The sequence below is a fragment of the Zalophus californianus genome, chromosome 6, assembly GCF_009762305.2.
Source record: "Zalophus californianus isolate mZalCal1 chromosome 6, mZalCal1.pri.v2, whole genome shotgun sequence".
Classification (NCBI taxonomy): Eukaryota; Metazoa; Chordata; class Mammalia; order Carnivora; family Otariidae; genus Zalophus; species Zalophus californianus.
Window position 1 is genome coordinate 114,358,736 of NC_045600.1, and position 19,563 is coordinate 114,378,298.

The following is a 19,563-nucleotide window of genomic DNA, read 5'->3' on the forward strand; positions in this document are numbered from 1 at the left end:
GTCGAGAGTAAGCCAGCCCTGCTCTACTTTACCAGGAGATTGACTTCTAGAACTTCTCCATCTCCCAGGCTCCTTTCTCCCCTCACTTTCTCATTCTCCTTCCTTTCCCTGCCCTTTTTCCTCACCTTCACATTCCTGGCCTCCTTTCCTCTCCTTTCAGCAGCAGGAGACACGAGCCCTGGGTTCTCGTTTTGGCTGTGTCCCCACTTTGCTGGGTATTCCTGGGACGTGCCTCCTCCTCTCTGGACCTTAGTTTCCTGATCTAGAAAACAAGGGAGGGTCGAGCCACTGAGCTCTCAGGAGGGGAGACTCCTGGGGAGGATCTGGTCAAGAACAGAGTGATGCCTCAGAGTGGATCTCTGAGCTCTGGGGCAGGGATGTGGCAGAGGGGGCCGGCCAGGGCCCCGTGGGGCAGGTGTCTCCCTGGGCGGAAGTGGAGGCATGGTCACTGCTGCGCTCGGGCCTGGGAAAGCTGGTTCAACCAGCTCCTTGGCAAGCATGTTTCTGTGTGGGCAGTGGCTGCGGTCAGTCCCCCAGGGCAGAGCTGGGGGCAGGCAGGAAGGCAGCCCTTACCCAGCCAGGGCTGTCAGACTGCACTAAAGCAGGAAGAGGTGAAGCCACACTGGCCTTTCTGACTCCGGGGCAGGGACACAGAGCTGAGAGAGGCCATTTCTGAGTTTTTCTACTTGCTTTCAACCTTAGGCAGAGGCTCACCCACCTTCTCTCACCCTGAGGAGCCCTCCACAGTGGACCAACCCATTTGGGCCTACTCTTCCTCCTTCTGGACTGTGGTCGGGCAAGTTAGGGAGGGGGGCTTGGGATCTGGCTGAGACGGAATTGGGCAGGTTTGGGGGATGAGGGGGGGAGGAGGAGTTCCATGCTGGCCCTGTGGCTGGGACCCTTTTTCAGAGAAAGGAGCAGGAAAGTTGGGTCTCAGGTCTCCAGAATTCTGTCTGGTCCACCCAGACATCTGAAAGATGGGAAGCGTGTGGCAGAGGCCATGGAAGGAAGGAGACAGGAGGCTTAGGTGGGGTCAGGAGGCCAGGGTCTGGACAGATATTGCTTCTGAGATGACCGTGAGGGTGTTTTTCTCCCCTCAGTGTCCCCCTTAGTAAAATGGATCATGGAGTCTGCTTGGCACTGAGTTGAAGCCCACCAGTTCTGCGCCCTGGCCCAGCCCCTGGAGTGCAGTCCAGGGGTCTTCTAAGAGAAGAGGAACCATGTTACTAACCATCTAAACCCTGGGCAGTCTGGGGGTGAAGGGGGCCCCGGCCATAGTTACGCTGGGACAAGGGGAAATAGTACCTGTGCAGGGCCCCTCCCTGCGAGCCAGCCAGGGCAGGGAAGTTACTGTGGTCCCCTGCATTTTCCAGATGAGGCATAGCAAGGTGGGATGATACGCAGAGCAGGAATTGGGGCCCAGGGGTGTCACTGCACAGCCCAGGCTGTTTCCCCTGTGCCAGACAGATGGGGTGAAGGAGCTTCCCAAGGGATGGGTGCGTGGGTAGATGAGCCAGAGGGGGAAGGACGAGGGAGGCTGGGTACTCTAGTACCACTAACTCAGCTGCATGCTTGGTGGGCTGGAAGCAGGCCCAGGACTGCAGAGCGAACGTGGCCATGGGACTCAGGTTGGCCAAGGCAGCATGTCCCCTGCAGGACCTAGTGCTTGTCTGGGGGATGGGTGGGTCCAACCTCTGGGTTCCAGGCCGTCATCACCTGGCCGCTTCTAAACCCTCCCCTCCTAGGGTTCCGTAAACAAAGAGAAGCCTCTTGCTACCAGCTACCACCGATTGGTTCTTGCTGTGACTGAAAAGCAGTCTGCACACGGTTGCACGCAGTGTCCTGAGCTCTGACTCTGTCGGGTGCTAGCCTAAGTGCTTTGTACAGATGAGTTCAGTTAAACCTTAACTACGCTATAGGGCGGGCACAGCTACCCCATTTTTCAGATCTGGAAACTCAAAATCACTGTGCCACCGAGAACAGTTGTCAGCAGCATCAGACCTGGTCCAGCCTGTCCCGTTTGACAGCTGGGAGACCTCCAGCCCAGGCAAGAGCAGTGGCTTGCTGGAGGCAACACAGCTGGGACTAGAACTCAGACCTCCTGTCCCTGACCTGAGGGGGGTGAGTAATTACCTCGGAGAGGTGGGGGACAGGATGCATTGAGGCGGGAGCTTAAGGAGTATGCCTGGGACCCTGGGGCTCTGAAGCTTCCACCCCCTTTCCTGGTTCCTAGGATCCAGCCCATAGGACACCTGCCAGGGCAAGAGGCTCCCCTAGGTCCTGAGCTCTAGGGTTGAGTCCTACACAGAATGTAGTGGTGATGCTGGACGGGCCTGAACCCCCGACTCCCAGCCTGTCTCTGGGGTATGTTAGTGTTAGCTGGGCAGCCCCAGATCTGAGTCACAGGGTGAAGAGATGACAGAGAGCAGGGTAGGACCTCCGCCTGCCCCCCCCCCCACAGTTTTTGTCCCCCGGCCCCGGCCCCCTCCCTGTCTGTGGATACCTAGCAATTTCAATAGATTCGTTTCTAGTACTTGGGCCTCTGTCTTCTCATCAATAAAAGGAGGCTTTCCTTCCTCGAAGGCCAGAAAAGCCCTGTGGAATACAGGTCCACCCTCACTGCACCCAGATTTTTTCAGGCAGCTGGAATCCAGGCTAGTTAGTATCTAGTCTTCAAGTAGGTTCCTTGTCTGTTATCTGGGTCCCCACACAGATGGGGTGACTTGGGTGACCTGGCATGGGCTCTCTGCAGGAGATGTGGTGTCCACCCCCCGCAGCCATGGAGGGGTACTGCTGGGCCCCCTTATATGGGGCACGAAGGAGGCTGGGAGCCCCTAGGCAAGTCCTCCCCAGCAGGGCCTCAGTTTCCTCTGTACAAGTGGGGGGTGGGCAGCTGGCCTCTAGAATCTCTTTCGCTCTGAAGTGTCTTACTGGGTCCCCGTGCTGGGCCTTGGGCTGAGCCCTCTTCCGCTGCCCACACCGGGGCAGCTGGGATGGAATAGGAGGCAGGAGGCGGCTCAGGGAGGGTGGCAGAAAGACTGAGTGGGTTGGGAGCTGGTGACTGCGGAGTTCTTTCGAGTGCTGTGTGAGTGGCCCTGGAGATCTCCAAACTTCTGTCTGTCTGCCCCAGATGCCCCCGTTAGCCAGTTAGCCATGCACTTGCCCGCTTATACGGGTGCTGCTCCTTCTAAAGGCCTCTGTAGTTACTTCCAGCATGTAGAGCCTTGGGCCTGACGTAGAGTAAATGACCGAAAAAAGGATCTTGAATGCCTTGGACATCTTGAGTGAAGAGTCAAAAGAACACATCTTGGAGGCCCCCAGCGTGCTGTTGGTACGCATTGGATGCTTCTGAAGTGCCCGGGGGCGGGGGCGGGGGCGGGGGCGGGCGGGTGCTGTCCTGCATACTAAGCCTTCCTACACCCTTCCTCTGCTTCACACAGTGGATTCCCTGCAGCCCTGCGAGGGGTGAGGGCCAGGCACGGGCAAACTGCCTCCTCCTCCTGGCAACTGGCCCCACGGTGCACACGGTTCAAGTGCACAATTAGTCAAGTGCCTGTTAATTCAGAACTGAAATTCATTCACCAACTGCTTGCTGATTCATTCAGATTCTTCTAAATTGGGTCCCCTGCCCAGGTTTGTCCCCTGTCCCCCATCTGTCACCTGGTTATTACAGGGCCTCCTCTGGTCCCTCTAGGCTGGTGTGAGGAGGGGCAGGGCCCGTTTGTGGGGAGACACACACAAAGGAAAATACCAGGTGGCCTTCGAGGTGCTGTTTTAGAGTCAATAGTGTGATGGGGGTGGGGAGCGCCCTGGAGAGGGGTCGGGAGGCATTGCACCTAGGGGCACTGCGGGAGGCTCTGGTGTGGAGGTGGTGCCTGAGCCTGATCAGGGGCCTTAAATTATGCAGAAAGATCTAGCAGGCAGAGAGATGTGGAGGTAGGAAAGAGCAGGGTGAGTTTGATGAACATGGGGTCAGTGTGGAATGGGTGCGGGGGCCAACTCCCAGAGGGCCTCCCGGCTAGGCCAACGGGTAGGGACCTTCGTGTGCAGGCAGAGGGGAGCTGGGAGAGGTCTGGAGCTTTGGGTGTCCATCTTGGCTGTTCTTCAGGTACTGTGGAGAACCTCTCAGACACTGGGCCCAAGGTGGGAGCCCCTTAAGGGCCTGTTGTAGTAGTTCAGTGAGGAACAGATTGAATCAGCTCAGCAGACATGTACCAAGCTCTCCTGGGGGCCAGGCCTGGCCCCGGGTGCTGGAGACATTGAGCTCACAGACCAGAGGGAGACAGGCAGAGTGAGCACAGGGTGGTAAGAACTGTGGCTGATGGAAGCCCTGGGAACTTTGGGAGGCACCTGATGCCGTGGGGGCGCAGGGAAGGCTTTCTGGAGGAGGTGATGTCCGAGTCGATTAGGAGCCAGTGTGAGAGGCAATCGATGCCTGTGTTGGGTAAGGACAGCCCTGTCCTGGAACTCAATACAGCCAGCAGCGTTGTAACAGGCTGGGTGCCGTGGGCTGCTGACAGTGCCCCAGGTTCGGAGGGAAGATGTGCCAATGGTGAGGGCTTGGGGGCGGTCCTGGGGGAGACACCCAGGTGGCTGTCCCTGAGGGGACTCGTGGAGGGCATAGGGAGCAAAGGGGGGAGACCAGAGCCCTAATTCCCTTGTCCTCCTCCACTGTGCCCGTGCCAGGCGCCTTCGCAAAGGTGAAGGAGAGCCAACGCATGAGTGACGAGGGCCGCATGGAGCAGGATGAGGCAGATGGCATTCGTAGGCGCTGCCGCGTGGTGGGCTTCGCCCTGCAGGCCGAAATGAACCACTTCCACCAGCGCCGCGAACTCGACTTCAAGCACATGATGCAGAACTACCTGCGCCAGCAGATCCTCTTCTACCAGCGGGTAGGCCAGCAGCTGGAGAAGACGCTGCGCATGTATGACAGCCTCTGATCATGTGTCCCCGGCCCCCACCCTGTGCCTGGGCCTGGTCGCTGCAGTGCGCTCTGCTCTCTAGACTTACCTGCACCAGTAGTGGCTGGGAGGGTTGGGGCGGGCTTTGGAGGAGTCATGGGTCCCCCTGGGGAAGACCCCCAGCTCTTAGAGGTAGGGGTACAGCAGGGGTGAGATTTGGGGTCAGGAATCTTCTAGGCCGAGGCCTGGGCTGTGGGTCAGTCGCTTGAGGTCAGGCCATGGTCTTAGCTTCCCCTAGAATCTACAGAGCTCGCTCACCTGGCCACCACCCCCATGTTCATTCAGTAGGCACCTGCTGTGGCCCCATGTCAGATGCTGGCTGGGTCCTAGGGCTGCGACATGCCTGCCCTCAGGGAGTCCCCAGTTGAGGTGGGGTCAGACACAGAAACAGACAAGGGCACCGGAGGGTGACTGATGGTAAATACGGGCTTCCTGGAAGCTTAAAGAAAGAACCACTCATTCTGCTGGTCAGGGAAGGCTCCACAGAATAGGTGACATTTGAGTAGTGTTTTGGAGAATGACAAGGACCTGCCAGACAGGAGATGGGGCCAGGGGTGGGGGGCACATTCAGAAGAGACGAATAGCATGGGCAAAGGTGAGAAGACGTGAAAACGCCCCATCTTCTCTCCCTTACTTTTCCCAAGTGATTTGGTGCCCCCTTGGTGGGGACTTCGGCCTGTGTGACAGAGGGGAGGGCTCTTCCTCCCATGTTCCCTGTCCCTGCCTCACCTTGTCCCCTCAGGAGGAGCTGCAGGCCAGCTCCCTCCTGACTCCCCTTCACCTGCTGAGCCTCCATTACCCCTTGGTTAGGGGACCATGCAGCATCTTTTCCCTGGGCTCGAGGTGCAGAGACAAGCCACTGACCCCAGGACCTTGGTGGCACCTTCCTGGAGAGGACACCCAGAAGTTACCAGATATTTGAATTCACCAGCAACGGCTCTTCACATTCTGAGCAGGCTCGGGCCCCAGTGCATCCCAGAATCCTTCCTATTGCACAGAGGGAAGGCCAAGGGGAAGAAAGATGGGGGTGGGCTTGCCCACTGCCCCAGAAGTCCTGGGCCCACATGCTCATGGCCAGCCTCACTGTGATGCCAGCCCCGGCTCCCTCCCCAGCCAGGTTGTGCTGTCTCCCACCCATGTTTACATCCTCAGGGGGCTACTCCCTCTGCCTAGGCCAGAGTGTAGGCCAGTGGGTTGGGGGAACTGACAGGTGCCACTGCTGGCCTCCCCAGGAGGTCATGGCCACTCCTGGCTCCTGCTGCCTGAGTCTTTTTTCTTTCTTATTTTCTTGATAAACCTTTTGCAATGAAGACAACAAAGGCATGTTTTTTTTGTTTGTTTGTTTGGATCCCAAAGGGATTGAGGGTGGGGGAAGGATGAAACCCTAAGTGTCCCTGGGAGCTCTTAGACTGTGAGGTCATGGTGGGCACAAAACCTCTAAAGCTGGGGGGGGACTGTGCTGATGGCAGGTGCTAGCTGGGAGCTAGAGGTGGACGTGGACCCCAGCTGGACACACATCCTTCCCAGACCTCACTCTCCCCATTTCTCAAATGGGTGGAGTCCTGCTGGGGTTCGGCTGTGCTGCTCAGTGATCTAGGGCTGAGCTTGCCTGAGTGAGGGAGAGGATGCCTGCTCCAGGACAGTCTAATTGATGGGGTTCTTCTCCCCAGAGAGGCATGCCCCAGCCTGGCCCCCAGGAAAGCCCTGGTCCAGGAGAGGTTGGGGGGGGGACTTGGAAACCGTGTCGTGCCCCAAGCAGTCCAGGGCACCCAGTCCTGTGGTGGCTTCTGTGTTGGGCACTGAGGAGAACTGCCCCTGCCCCCCCCAGCTGGGCCCTCAGCGGTGTCCCAATTAGGATGAGCAGGAATCAGTTTCCATGTGGGAAGGAGGGGTGCTAGTCAAACCACGGTTCTCTTTTGGGGCAAGGGGGACTTGGTGGGAGGATAGGGCTGGCAGGGTCTGGGCCTCGGGGGGCTTTGACCAGGCCGGGGCCCAGGGAGCTTATAGTAGTGAGAGGGGTAAGGAATGGCGGGTGCGGTGGGGAAGGGGCAGCAAAGGCTCCTCGTTCAGGGCAGAGCTTCCTCAGAGGAACTTCTGGAATGGGCCCCTGGCCCTGGGTCAAAATTAGCTCAGATTTGGGACTTTCTGTGGAATTTTCCCCTCCCTCCTCCCTGCCCTCCTTCCTTCATTTTCCAACCCACCCAAGGACCTTCCATCCTTAACCTCTTCGCAGCTTTGACCTCCAGGCCGCCTTTGTAGATGGTACTCTTGAGCACAGTGGGGGAGGCTCCTTACTGAGGTCAGTCTGGGGAGGGGTGGTGGAAACGCCTTTCTTAACCCACAGTGCCTGGAAAGTCCCCTGTTTATGCTTCCTGCCCTGGGAATAGTATTACTCTCTTGTGTCCCATCCTTAGCGTGAGGGAGGCGGTCTGACACTTTACTCAGGAGGGCTTGGACCTGGGAGAAGAGTCCAGAAGTGAAGTGTTGGGACGGGCCAGGTCTACTGTGGGCATCCTGAGATAGCTAGGCTGGGGCAGGCTTCTATGTAATGGGGAGTGAGGATGTCACAGCCATTCTCTCAGGTTTCTTTCTCTCTGTGGGTTGGGGTATTGGGGGGGGTAGTTTGAGATCGGTCTGGGTTGACTGGAGCCCCTCAAAGGAGGGCCCTGGGGGACCAGTTGGGGGAGGCGTGGGAGCATCCTGGTGGTGGCAGGGCCTGCTGCCTGGCCTCAGTCACTTGCCAGGCAGATGTTCCAGACAGAGCTGGGCCCGGCTACCTCCAATACCCTCCCTCACTTTGCTGTGAGGGGGGTGGAAAACAAGGCCCCTCTTTCTGCCCTGGGCAGCTGTCAGGACCTGGGGGTGGGGGGGATCTGAATCTCTGATCCCCAGTCTTGGTCCAACCCACGAAAGGAGTCGGCTTTGTGGCCACATGTGGGGGTTGGGGATGGAGGCAGCCCTCAGATCCTGCATCTGTTGGACAGATCCCGGACACACAGGAGGACCATGAACCACCATGCCACAGCTCTGCCACGGCTGTGCCACTCCTGGAGGGGAGGCAGGCAGACGGGTGGCTCCAGAGCCCTCTCAGCACCTCTCCTCCATCCCGTGGCACCGCTGCGCTCTCATCCACACATCCACGAAGTCACAGGTGGAGCTGCCCAAGCCCAAGCAGCCACAGCCACATGCAGCCACACACCCTGCCCACGGGGACATGGGCCAGCCCTGGCCGTCCGCACACAGATGCACAGTCACATGCTTGCACAGGGGCGCTTCCAGCCACGGCGCCAGCCACGGCACATGTTCACGGCCATGGCTGCACACGCATCATCTCTTCTCAGCACCGATCACATCGTGTCCCCACGCATAGCCGTACTGCAGTCCTACCTGCACAGAGTGACACATTCAGACACACGGCCACAAGTCACACACGCTCAGAGCAAAGGTGTCACGTGTGTCGCTGCTTCTAGATTGCACCCGCGCCACCTTGTGGGGGAGCCAGTGGCATCACCTGTCATCTGACACTGGCGCTGTCCAGATGGGGAACCCGAGGTCTGGTAAGGGGTGGCACCTGGTTGTGTCACCCGAGGGTGTTCAAGGGCTTGAGCCTAGCCCCGGGTAGCTCTGTGGCCAGTCCCCAGGGCCAGTCCCTCCTGCCTCATAGGCCCCTGGCTGAACCCACCCAACAAAGCGCCAGGCCTCTCCTATCTGTCCAGCCAGAGCTGAGCAGCGGCCTCAGCGTGCGTGTGAGCCGGGGCCGGGATGCAGTGGGCAGGGCCCAGGCCTGGGCGGGAGGAACATTCCTGCACCATCTCCTCCCCAAGCATGCGAGGACTGGGCCCGCCCTGCCTGCCTGCCCGCTGACTCAGGCCTCCAGGAGCCAAGCCCGCTTGTCCCCCACCCCCCCGACCTGCTTCCCTTCCAGTTCAGCTCCAGTAGGGCTCCGTGGGCTGGGGTAGGAGACGAGGAGCCCTGGCAAAAACCACGGAGAGAAATGAAAATTCACCTCCCCCAGACGGCGCTCAGCAGAGCTGATTGTGAAACCCAGTCCCAGGTTTCAGGATAGTTTAGCGCAAACCTTTTTTCCTTTGGTTTTGTTTTGTTAGTCAAACCCCAGTGCAGTCCGGGCTGTTGAAAAAGCAAGTCTCACATAGCTGTGACCTCCTTGGTCCTCACAGCAGCCCTGGTAGGCGGCGTTGTTCCATTTCACAGATGAAGGGACTGAGGCTTGGCTAGAGCGAGGATGGGCCCAACCTGGGATCGCACAGTGAGACCCAGGTGGAGCTGGACTCGAACCCAGTTCCTTGACGTCTTTCCTCAAAGTCTTGATTGACTCACTTAGGTCTGAAGGAAAGGGTTCTGGCAGAGCTCCACTCCAGAGGTGAAAGAACGGGAGGCTGGCAGACCCAACTGCTGAAATGTGAAGGGGCTGGCGGGTAGGGTGAGTCCCGCCAGCGCCCAGGGACGAAGAGGCTCACCACAGCCTTGCACAGTGGCCACGGCCTTGACCCAGGATCCCCCCTTACACATGAACGTGTGTGAGGAGCATCGCCTCATTTCTCTGCAACTGACCAGAATTTCTTTGTTGCATTCTCATTCCCTCACATGTAGAAAAGGAATCTCAAATCAATTTGGGGACCCCTCCTTTCAAAGATTTGGGGATGGCACATTGGAAGACGGTGGGCAGGCCTCTGGCACTTTGAATTTTAGAGGCTGAATCCCACACCCTATCACACACATGAAAATTTGCCTGCCTTCCACATTAAAGGTCATTCATATACACCTGTTTCAGTTGGGTTCAGTTTATTACTTGGCAATGCCTTGTCTTACAGATGTTTATTTAAACTTTATTAATTTTGGTTTTGTCTTTTTCTTTTCTTTTTGAGTCCTACTTTTTTTTTTTTCCTGCTAACGTTGTTGTGGGTTCTTGCAGACTCCTGGGCCATGGCGCTGGGCCTGTAGTGCCCACCGTGGTCCTAGGTTAGCATTGGATCCTCTGGTCATCTGCCCCGCCCCCCCCACCGCCCCGTTTTCCTACTACCTGCTCCTTTGATCCCCATCCTGAGGCCTCTGTGGGTCTGGCCTGTGGCCTGTTTTGAGCACTTAGGGCTCCCTCCCTCCCTTGTATACCTGTGGACCTCAAGGAACCTCAGGGGGTTGGCAAAAGTCCCTCCTGTGGCCTGTGGTCCCCTTCGGGGCTCCTGGTCAGCATTCCACAACTCCCCAGCACACACTCAAGCACAAGAAGCTCTGGGAGGCACTAGAGGTCCTATGCAACCCTTTGTCATCTGGGGTCTGGCTGCCACCGTGGGGCTCTACCTGGGAAGGGGCCAAGTCCCTGCTGCTCCTGGATCTCCCAACCTCAGGGCTTCTACCCTCCCCCAGTGCAGGCAGCACCACAGCAGATGTTGGCTGGCTAGTATTTCCCAACCACCCTGCGTGCAAGAGATTACCAGCATCATTTTACAGACCAGGAAGGGGGGCCCAGTGAGGGAGGTGCTAGAGTAGCCGAGCTGGTGTGAGATGGTACCCAGGTCTGGGTCACCTGTGCTGGGAGGCAAATCGTTGGTGCCTGAGGTAGGAGTTGGCCTCCTGGAGGCACCTGGAGCCTCCTCTTGGCTGACCTGGTCCCCCTTGCCGCTGTTTTGGCAGGAATGTAACAGGCAGGGGTAGTATGAAGCTCCGCTGGACAACCCTGCTGCCCCCGGATAGCCACAAGCCCCCTGTTTCCTCTCTCTCCACCACCCAGAGGCAGGGCCCTGGTATTGGCTGCAGTGGCTGAGCCCTATGCGAATCCTACCCTACATGGACTTGTTCTAGGGATGTTTCTTTGCTTCATGCTTCCATTTGTCTATTTATAACGGGAGTTCCAGATGGCTGTTAGGAGGATTACACGAGCAAAACGCATCAGCTGGACAGTGCCTGCACATAGCAAGTGTTCAGTAAGGGGTAGCTGGGATAACCAGCCTCTGAGCAGAGCCTTAGAGCAGCCCTAGAGAGAGGCTGGGCCAAGAATATTGTCACCCCACTTCCTAAGTGAGAAAACTGATTGAGCGAGCCCTGTAAGGCCACACAGTAGGTAGATGGCAGGGCTGCCACCTGCCTAGTGGAGACTAGGCCCCTGACCACCTCCAGACCTTGAGCCTTGCCCCATGTTGCCGCCATGTCTTCAGAGGGATCAGACTCCTTGGGGCTTCCTGTCTGTCATAGTACTCATCAGCCCAGGGCAGGAAGTGTCCACTGGGCCATTCATTGGCTGTCACAGACACCGTCACACACAGGGGAGCGGGGCCCAAGAGTTAAGAGATGCAGGCTCATGTCAGGCCTTCCCCGGGTAGACTCGAGGGAACCTCAGGCAAAGCCACTACTCAGTCTTGGTTTGTCACAGTTACACCTGGGCATGCGTTCACGAGTGTGGGCATGGTCACTGCTTCTGTGTGCTGCAGCCCCAGGGCCACACAGGCCGGCAAGGCGGGGGGTGGGGGTGGGGGTGGCCCAAGTGCACAGCGACTCACGCTGAATGGCTAGTGGGTGCTGGGCACCGGGCTCAGTGCCTCCCTTGAGTTACCTCGTTGTCTGAAACTGCCTGGAAGGTGAGAATGATTCCCAACGTGTCCCAGCGGACCGGGGCTCAGAGGCACGGTGTCACCTGTGCCAGGTCGTGCTGCTGTTTAGTGCATCCCACTGAGGCTGAGGTCTGTCCGGGCACAGAGCTGTGCCCTTCCCAGGCGGGCAGGCTGGGCAGGCCGGGGACAGCTGTCCTGCTGTGGAGTGAATGCACGCCTGCTGGGAATTGAGGGGAGCAGGGAGGCGGGCGGTGGGTGGCTGCATGCCTTCAAGGTAGCAGGTGGAAGGGCAGAGGGCTTGGCCCACAGAGAGCGCCGAGCAAATATTTGTCGACTGATCATTTTCTGTGGGGCCTCAGGCTGGAGTGTGGGAGCAGGACCTGGCCATGGAAGAGTGGGCTGGGCAGATGAAGGCAGGGTAAGGGTCCGGGGGAAGACTCAGGTATCTGGGAAGGAACTGGGTTGGGAGCCTCCTTACCTGAGGTGCCCACGTGGGGGGTGAGAGTGAGGCTTGGTGGGGAATGCTGGGACTGGGTTCTTGTGAGTGCCAAGGCTGAGCCGATGGGGGGGCTCTGGCCCTGGGGCTTCCGTGGGGGGGAGGGTGGGCAGGCGGAGGGGAATGGGGTGTGTGCCTGCGCCTGGCACCGGGGTGTGTGCGTCCACCCGTGTGGTCGCTGAGTACCTGTCAGTGTGTGCACCCGTGCTTGTGTGAGGGTCCCCTGCTGGCACTCTGCCTGTAGTCATTGGGCCACACATGCTTTCCCCTGTGCTCCCCAGCCTGGAAGAAGCAACACCTCTCACCCTGAAGCTCAGGCCCAGACACGCAGGCAGCCTTAGCTCCTCTCTTTTTTGCACACGCTACATCCATCCGTGAGCAAAGCCTTGTTAGCTCCTCAGAAGGGATCCCAAATCTGACCCGTGTCACCATCTCACTACCTGTCCCAAGCCACCACCTGCGTAGACAATTGCAGTAGCCTCCAAGCTGTTCTGCTTTCTCGTCTACTTCCTGATGGTCCAACCCGAGTCAGAGTGATCTCTTAAGGAGTCTGAGTGAGCTCTTAAGACCGTACTCTAGGGGTGCTGGGTGGCTCAGTCAGTTAAGTGGTTAAGTGTCTGCCTTCGACTTAGGTCATGATCTCAGAGTCCTGGGATCCAGCCCCACGTGTGGGGAGCCTGCTTCTCCCTCTGCCCCTCCCCCCAACTCATGCATGCACGCACACTTCTCTCTCTCAAATAAATAAACAGAATCTTAAAAAAAAAAAATCCACTCATATCTGACCTTTCAACATCTAGGGCTTCCTGCCATTCTGACTCCAGCTTCCAAGCTGCTCCCACAGCGCCCAAGGCTCCTTTCTGATGGCATCTTGGACCCCTGTCTTCTGGTCACAGAATTCCAGACCCACTGTGCTCTTGGCTGTTCCTCACATAAGCCCAGGATGCTTGTACCCCAGGGTCTTTGCATTTGCTGGCCCCCTCTGTTTGGAATGTTCTTCCTCTCAGATGTTTGTGTGGTTTGAACCTCAGTTAATTCAAGTCGTTGCTTAAAATGTTACCTCTTTGGAGAAGTCTTCTCTGATCATCTAAAGGGTCTTCCTAGTCCTAGTCTTCTGCCCCTTGCCCTGCCTTACTGTTCATTTTATTTATCAACTGCCAACTGTATACATGTATGTCTCAAACGTATACAAAAAAGAGAAACTAATATAATAGATCCCCATGTGCCCCTACGTCAGCTTCAGCAATGATCACCCTGGGCCAATATCTTACTCCCCCACATCCCTTGCTTCCAGTGAACTCCAGACATTACACATTCTCATCTGCAAACAAATACTTCTACGTAAAAGTTAGACTTTAAATATATCTGTTTGTTAGAAGGCAGCCTTGGGGGGAGCTGGTGTTCGTCTTGCTCGCTGCCATAGCGCCAGTGCGTAGTGCAGTGCCCGGCTCGCGGCAGGCGACTTGGGTTGTCTGCAGGGCTGTGTCTCAGATCTCTGGGGAGGGTAGGTGTGTGGCTTGTGGTTTGTACAGGTCGGCTGCTGTCAGGGAGTGCATCTGCACACGCCTGTGTGCGCTGCCACGTGGGGCAGTCCTGTGAATATGTGTGCGTGTGTGTGTGTGCGTGTGTTGCTGCAGCAGCTGGTGGCTGAAAGTGGGCTTCCTCGTGACATTATCTCCCACATCCCTCAGAATCCAGGGACTTGCTCTGGGGAGTATCTCCCCCTTTCTCAGCAAGGCATGGCATGTGAAAGGGTGGGAAGGATGTATGCACCAGTCCCTGCTCATTCCTCTGGAGGGCTGGGTTTGAGGCCAGGGTGGCCCGGAGAGCCACTCCTTGTCCTTCTCTGGCTAGTAGGAGGCTGTGCCATCCCAGGTGGTGGGGCAGACAGCCTCCTCCCTCCCTGGGCTGGGCTGGCATCAGCTGGGTGGGGGGTGGCTAGCTTTGTAGGAGGGGTGGTGGTATTCCAACCTGGCTGACTCCTAAGGCTCCCAGGGTGACCCCTGGGAAGTTGGGCAGCGAGGTCACGCAAACTGGTGGGGGGGGGGGGCACCTGGGTGCAGAGTTCTGGCCCAGGGCCCCAGCAGTCCCCTGCTCCCCACCCCAGTTCTACATCTTAAAGTGTCAGCCCTGGCAGGAGGGCAGTGGGAAAGAACAAGCTTCCAGCCCAGCACCAGCTTGACTCCGGGGGGGGCTACTCCCTATCAGACTGGGAGTTCCACAGGAGCTTCTCTCAGCCTGATCCCCAGAGCCCCTGTCTGCTCCGGGGCCGGTCTTCTCGGCCACCTGGCTCCACATCATCTGGCCCCTGTCCTCGTGTTCTGCTTTAAGCTTGGCGCTCTGTCCCTCGGGCATAGCCCAGGCTCCCCTCTCCGGGAAGCCCCTGTGTTCTGGCCTTCCCTGGGCCCACCCTCCCTCCTACCCTGCCCTCCTCCACCGGCCAGGCAGGTTCAGGTGCAACTCTTCCCTCTTGGGTCCCTGGGGTCAAGCCTCCTCCGAGGTCTTCTGGATCAATGGGGTGGGAGGTCAGCATGGCTGCCAGCTTCTAGGCAGAACTTGACCCCTTCTGCACACCTCACTCTCCCTGCCTTGATGTCCCTCTTCTCCAAATGGGGGAATTTCCAAATGCTCCAGGACTGAGCATTTGTTTAGCACTTACTCTGAGCCAGGCACTGTGATGATTGTAATAAATTATAGTAATAACAATAACGTCAATTTGACCATTTGTTAAGCTTCTACAATATGCCAGAGCCATATGCTAGGCGATTCAGTAATAACCACCATTGTAACAGCACTGATGATAATAGTCAACGTTTATTGAGCATTTCCTATGTGCCTGGTGCTGTTCTAAGAGCTTTACCACACTTGGAAAAGCAGCCTTGGTCAGTTGCACTGCTTCGAGAGGTTCTAATTCAGGCAGAAGGTGGGGCTTCTGGCTAATCACGTACCATTCCTGGCAGTAGGAACTGGAAACTGGGCAGAAATGAAGACAGGAGGCAGGGCTGTAGGCAGAAAGCAGGTTGCTACCTCTCCCAGGCCTGGGTCCGTACTTACTAGGGTCAAACATCCCATCCACAGGTGGGTGGACTTGTACAAGTTCATTGGGCAGGCACAATCACCATCGCTGCCCTTCCGCCTTTAGTTCATGGCTTCTATCCCCAGCCTGAGCGTCTCAGGCAGCTCATGGGGCAGAGGGGCTGAATTCCCAGGGCCTGGAACCTTCTTGGGTCCACTGGTCCCACCCCAGTTGCCTAGTTCAGGAGCCACGCCCACAGGACAACCTTTTAGCAGGGCTGACTCAGGAGGAGCCCTTGTGCCCTGACTCACAGCCTTCCAGGAGAGCTCAGGCTCCGCCAGCCTCACCCACCTGCCTGCTTGCTCAACCAACAGCCCTTTAGAAAAGGCTCCACCTTCCCCAACAAGACCCAGCAGGATTCTCTCTGATGCTCTCTGGTGCTTGGACGTCTCTGCCCTGGCCAGCATGTCCAGCATCCCTGGTTCACCCACACTTGCCCTGATGCCTCTCTAGGTGCTGGGAATCCCACTGTTGAAAGATGCATCTTTGGCATCTGGAAGGGTTTTGAGCCTCCAGGAGGTAGGCTGGGACTCTGAGACCTGAACTGAATGCAGGGTCCTCTGGGTCAGGTAAAGGTGGGGGTACCCTTGGCTGGTCTCTGAAGGTTGGGATCAGGTGAGTGCTACAGTGGTTAGAACAGCGGGCACAGTGGCCAGTGGCTCCTGGAGCTCTGAGGAGGACCTGTAGCGGCAGGGGAAGGTGAGTGTAAGGCGGTTCTGGGTTGTTTCCTCCTGTCCCATTTAATCAGCTTGATTCCATCGGTGGTAGGCTCCCACATATCATTTGGTCCAAGTGTTCTGCCCATGTGCTTCTGAGCAGCTAGACCCCAGGTATCTGGTAGGAGGGAGCCGCTGGTGAGTATGGAGGAAGAAGTGAGTGCTCAAGAGTCTGGCAGGGACAGATTAAACCTGCTCCTTAGAAACTTAGGACCTGGGGCCAGGTCTGCCTGGGCTCTGGAAGGGGTCTGGGCGCCAGAGCAGTGGTTGGGAGCCCTGCTAGCACTCCTAGGGATGAGGGAAGCCAGGGGAACCAGATGGGAAGTCAGGATACGGGGTCTGGGTGGGATCATGGTTAGAGACCTTTTGGACGGTGGGAAAGGAGGGGCTATATGCTGGCAATAGATGTTTACCGAGCATCAGCTATGTACCTAGCCCCGGGCCCGGCTGGACATTGCCCCCGATGGGCACACAGCCTTGACCTATGTTTACTGCAAGGACAGAGGGCTGGGGGCCTCAGCAGCCTGGGAGGGGAGGGGAGGGGAGGGGAGGGGAGCTGGGGGCCCCAAAGGCACGCACAGCACCAAGACAGCACACTGGCTGGGGGGCCACAGCATTTGTTCTGGGGGCCAGAAGGGACAGGTAGTGGTCCAGCCTCCCTTGCTCCCCACCCCTGCAGGACAGGACAGAGTGCTGTGGGAGGCCCATGCCCTCCTTCTTGACCGGGCCCGCGCAGTGGCCTGACAGGTAGCTTCTTTGTCCTTCCTCTGCTGCCTGCTGATGCTCTACTGTGGGGGAGACCCAATGCACTGACTGGGGGCCTTGGCCAGACCCCTCCTTCTGTCCCTCCCTCTGCAGGTGGAACCCGGACAGGTGGGGAGGGAGGGACTAGCTGGACTGCAGAAGGCAGGGTGGTAGGGGCCTGCTGCACTTTCCAGGGAACCTGTCTTTGGGAGGTGAGGGTGGAAGTGGGCTGCTTCTGCAGACTCTCCCCACTGGATCAGGCCTGGCTTCCAGCCGTGTCCTCCTCTGCTTCCCTCTCGTCCTCAGTGGAGGCCCCTGAGCAGGAATCCCCACAACAGAACCCTGTCCCCCCAAATCTGCAGGGGACATAGGGACTTCAGAAGAGTGTGGGGAAGAAAGATGGACAGCTTGAGTTGAAAGACAAAACTCTGGAACTGGATCATGGGGTCTGACTTCTTTCTAGCTCTGTCATTGACTTAGTATGATCTTGGCCTGGTCCCTGCCTCTCTCAGCTCTGTTTCTCCATTTGGTGGTGGAGGACCTAAGTCAAAGTGTCTTAAACTTTACTATTGGTCAAAATGCAGAGTCTGTTTCAGCTGATCTGGGGTGAGGCCTTAGAGTCCTCATTTTTTTTTCTTTGTTGAAGATTTTATTTTTAAGTAATCTCTCCACTCAACGTGGGGTTCGAACTCACAACCCTGAGATCAAGAGTCGCACGCTCGCTCTTCTGACTGAGCCAGCCAGGCGTCCCTGGAGTTCTTATTTCTAACAAGCTCCCACATGCTTCTGGTGCTCCCGGTCCATGGACTGCACTTTGAGCAACAAAGACTTAGCCCATGCAGCTTAGACCTTCAGGACCCAGGGTCACTTGAGCCCTCTGTGACCTCACAAGGCATCCAAAGGAAGCCTTGGGATTAGCTCTAGGCTTTGGGCTGACGGAGCTGGCAGTGCTCAGGTTGAGGGGCATGGGAGTTCCTTGAGCCCCCAGCTGAGGCTGTGTTTGGGTAGAAAAGTCCCTTCTTGGCCATAGGTCGATTTGACCAAGGGTTACTTTTGTCTTCAGGGGGTCTTAGGACCTCTGCATTGTGAAGGAACACAGCACAACAACCCATCAGTTACCCTGGCGACCCTCTGAGGAGGTGGCATTTTTTTTTTTTTTAAGAGAGCACGTGCGTAAGGAGGGGAGGGGCAAAGAGGCAGAGGGAGAGAGTATTTTAAGCAGGCTCCACACCCAGCACGGGGCTCAATCTTACCACCCTGAGATCATGACCTGAGCCAAAATCAAGAGTTGGACGCTTAACCGGCTGCGCTCCCCGGGCGCCCTGAGGAGCTGGTATCCTTAATGAGGACAGCAGCTATCATAAATAAGTACTGTACCTCACAACACTGAGAAGGGCAAGGTGACCACGAGGTAGCTGGGCATGCTCAGCTTTAGCAGCCGCATGCCTATCCCTTCCGTGGAAAGACGCCACACTCTCTCAGGAAAGAAGGAAGCAGGCAGAGCCAGCTGCCTTCCCACGCTGGGCTTCCCCTCAGCAGCCTGTTGACACGCCTTGGGTTAGGGCACACGTCATGGTGTGGTAGTTACTCACTGGCATGTCTGGGACTCTTCGGAAGGGCTGGGTGGATTCCTTTGGGCATCTCCCACAGCATTTTTGGCACAAAATGCCCTTGCCAATGCCCCACTAATCCTAGCGGTTTAGTGACAGGGATGGTGTTAACCCCGAGGGCACCTCGGGTAGGAGAGGGGCTGTGGAGAGAGGCCTCCAGCAGGTCTGGTTCCCATCCTGGCTCCATCCCTTTGCCAGGGCTTCCTCACCTGTTCTGGCAAGGAACGGGGGACCTAACCGGAGCACTCTGGGAGCTGCTGGAATACCTCCATTCCTTTAAGATCCTGAATCTTCAGGGCCCAGAAGAAGATGCCAGCATCCCTGGCAGTTCCCACCCACATCGGGAGAGGTGGAGTTGGGTGGGGGGGAGATCCATGTCTCGTGCTTCCTCTTGGGGGATGATGGTTCCAGCTCTGTGGGGTCCACAGCTGCCATAGCAGCTCCACTTGAAGGGCCAGCTCCTAGCATGAGGAGAGGGGATCAAGGGAGCCCCTTCTTTAGCATCTAAGAGGCTAAAGCATCTCGGGTGGTGGGCAGGACTTCCAAGCTGGGGACCCCAAGAACTGGGCCCTCTGGCCAGCCCCTTGTTCCCCACACTCTCTCCTGCTGTGGTTCCACTTCCTGGCTCTGCTGATGTCAGTTTGGGTCTCTGGATGGGCAGGGAGTCCTAGCCCTTGGCTCCACATGGCCAGCTCTGAGGACTGTGGGGGGCCCACGGGTGAGGAGTACTTAGCTCCGACCTTGTGTGTGCACCTGTATCTATGTGTGGGCGGGTGTATTACATAGGCAGGTGTGTGCTCTGTGTCTGAAGGTCTAAAGGTACACAGCTGTGTGCATAAGTGCAGTGTGTGTGTGTGTGTGTGTGTGTGTGTGTGTGTGTGTGTGAAGAAGAGGGTCAGGGTGCTCCCAGATATTCTTAAACTCTTGTGCACAGGTTGGCTTCTATCTCAGTGCCTGGGAGGAGCTAGCTTCTTAAGTAAGGGGATAGTGAGTTATTTTGCAAAGTGGATAGCAATCCCCTTAAGCCTTGGGTGCCTATCTGAAATCTGCAAGGGATTTGCATAAATTGGGGCCCCACATTTAGAATGGGTTCCAAGTTTGGCGTTCCAGTGGAAGATCCTTTCCCAGGTCCTCATGGCGCTGCGTGCACAATGCCCTGGGTGCTAGCCCACTGTCCAGCACGGGCTGAAAGGAGCTGGAGCAGCGTCAGCCTGTGCCGGCTCTCGGGGGGGGGGGGGGGCAGGCTGGGCTGAGTGAACAGAGAGGGTGTCGTCAGTCCTGGGTGGGGGCGGCGGGAAATAGGAGATGAGGCCAGATCCTGCCTGGCGGGTCTGTCTCGGCTTACACTCCAGGGAAACTGGTCGCCCTGGGTGGAGACTGGCGCCAGATATTAGGGC

At 57.4% G+C, this 19,563-nt stretch overlaps 1 protein-coding gene across 8 annotated transcripts in view; it reads left to right on the forward strand.

Moving 5' to 3' along the window:
- SNX33 (sorting nexin 33) overlaps nt 1-19,563 on the forward strand; it is a 63,609-nt gene that overhangs the window by 4,375 nt on the left and 39,671 nt on the right. For 3 of the 8 annotated variants that reach the window (XM_027571463.1, XM_027571464.1, XM_027571462.1), the window contains 2 exons: nt 4,687-4,892; nt 5,772-8,636. The exons of 2 other annotated variants lie outside the window; for them this stretch is intronic. In XM_027571463.1, the coding sequence (XP_027427264.1) occupies nt 4,687-4,892; nt 5,772-6,050 (485 nt within the window). In that variant the 3' untranslated portion in view covers nt 6,051-8,636. Of the gene's footprint in view, nt 1-702; nt 2,122-3,193; nt 3,332-4,686; nt 8,637-19,563 lie in introns of those variants that run through there. 3 more of the 8 variants (XM_027571468.2, XM_027571467.1, XM_027571465.1) reach the window with 3 other exon arrangements.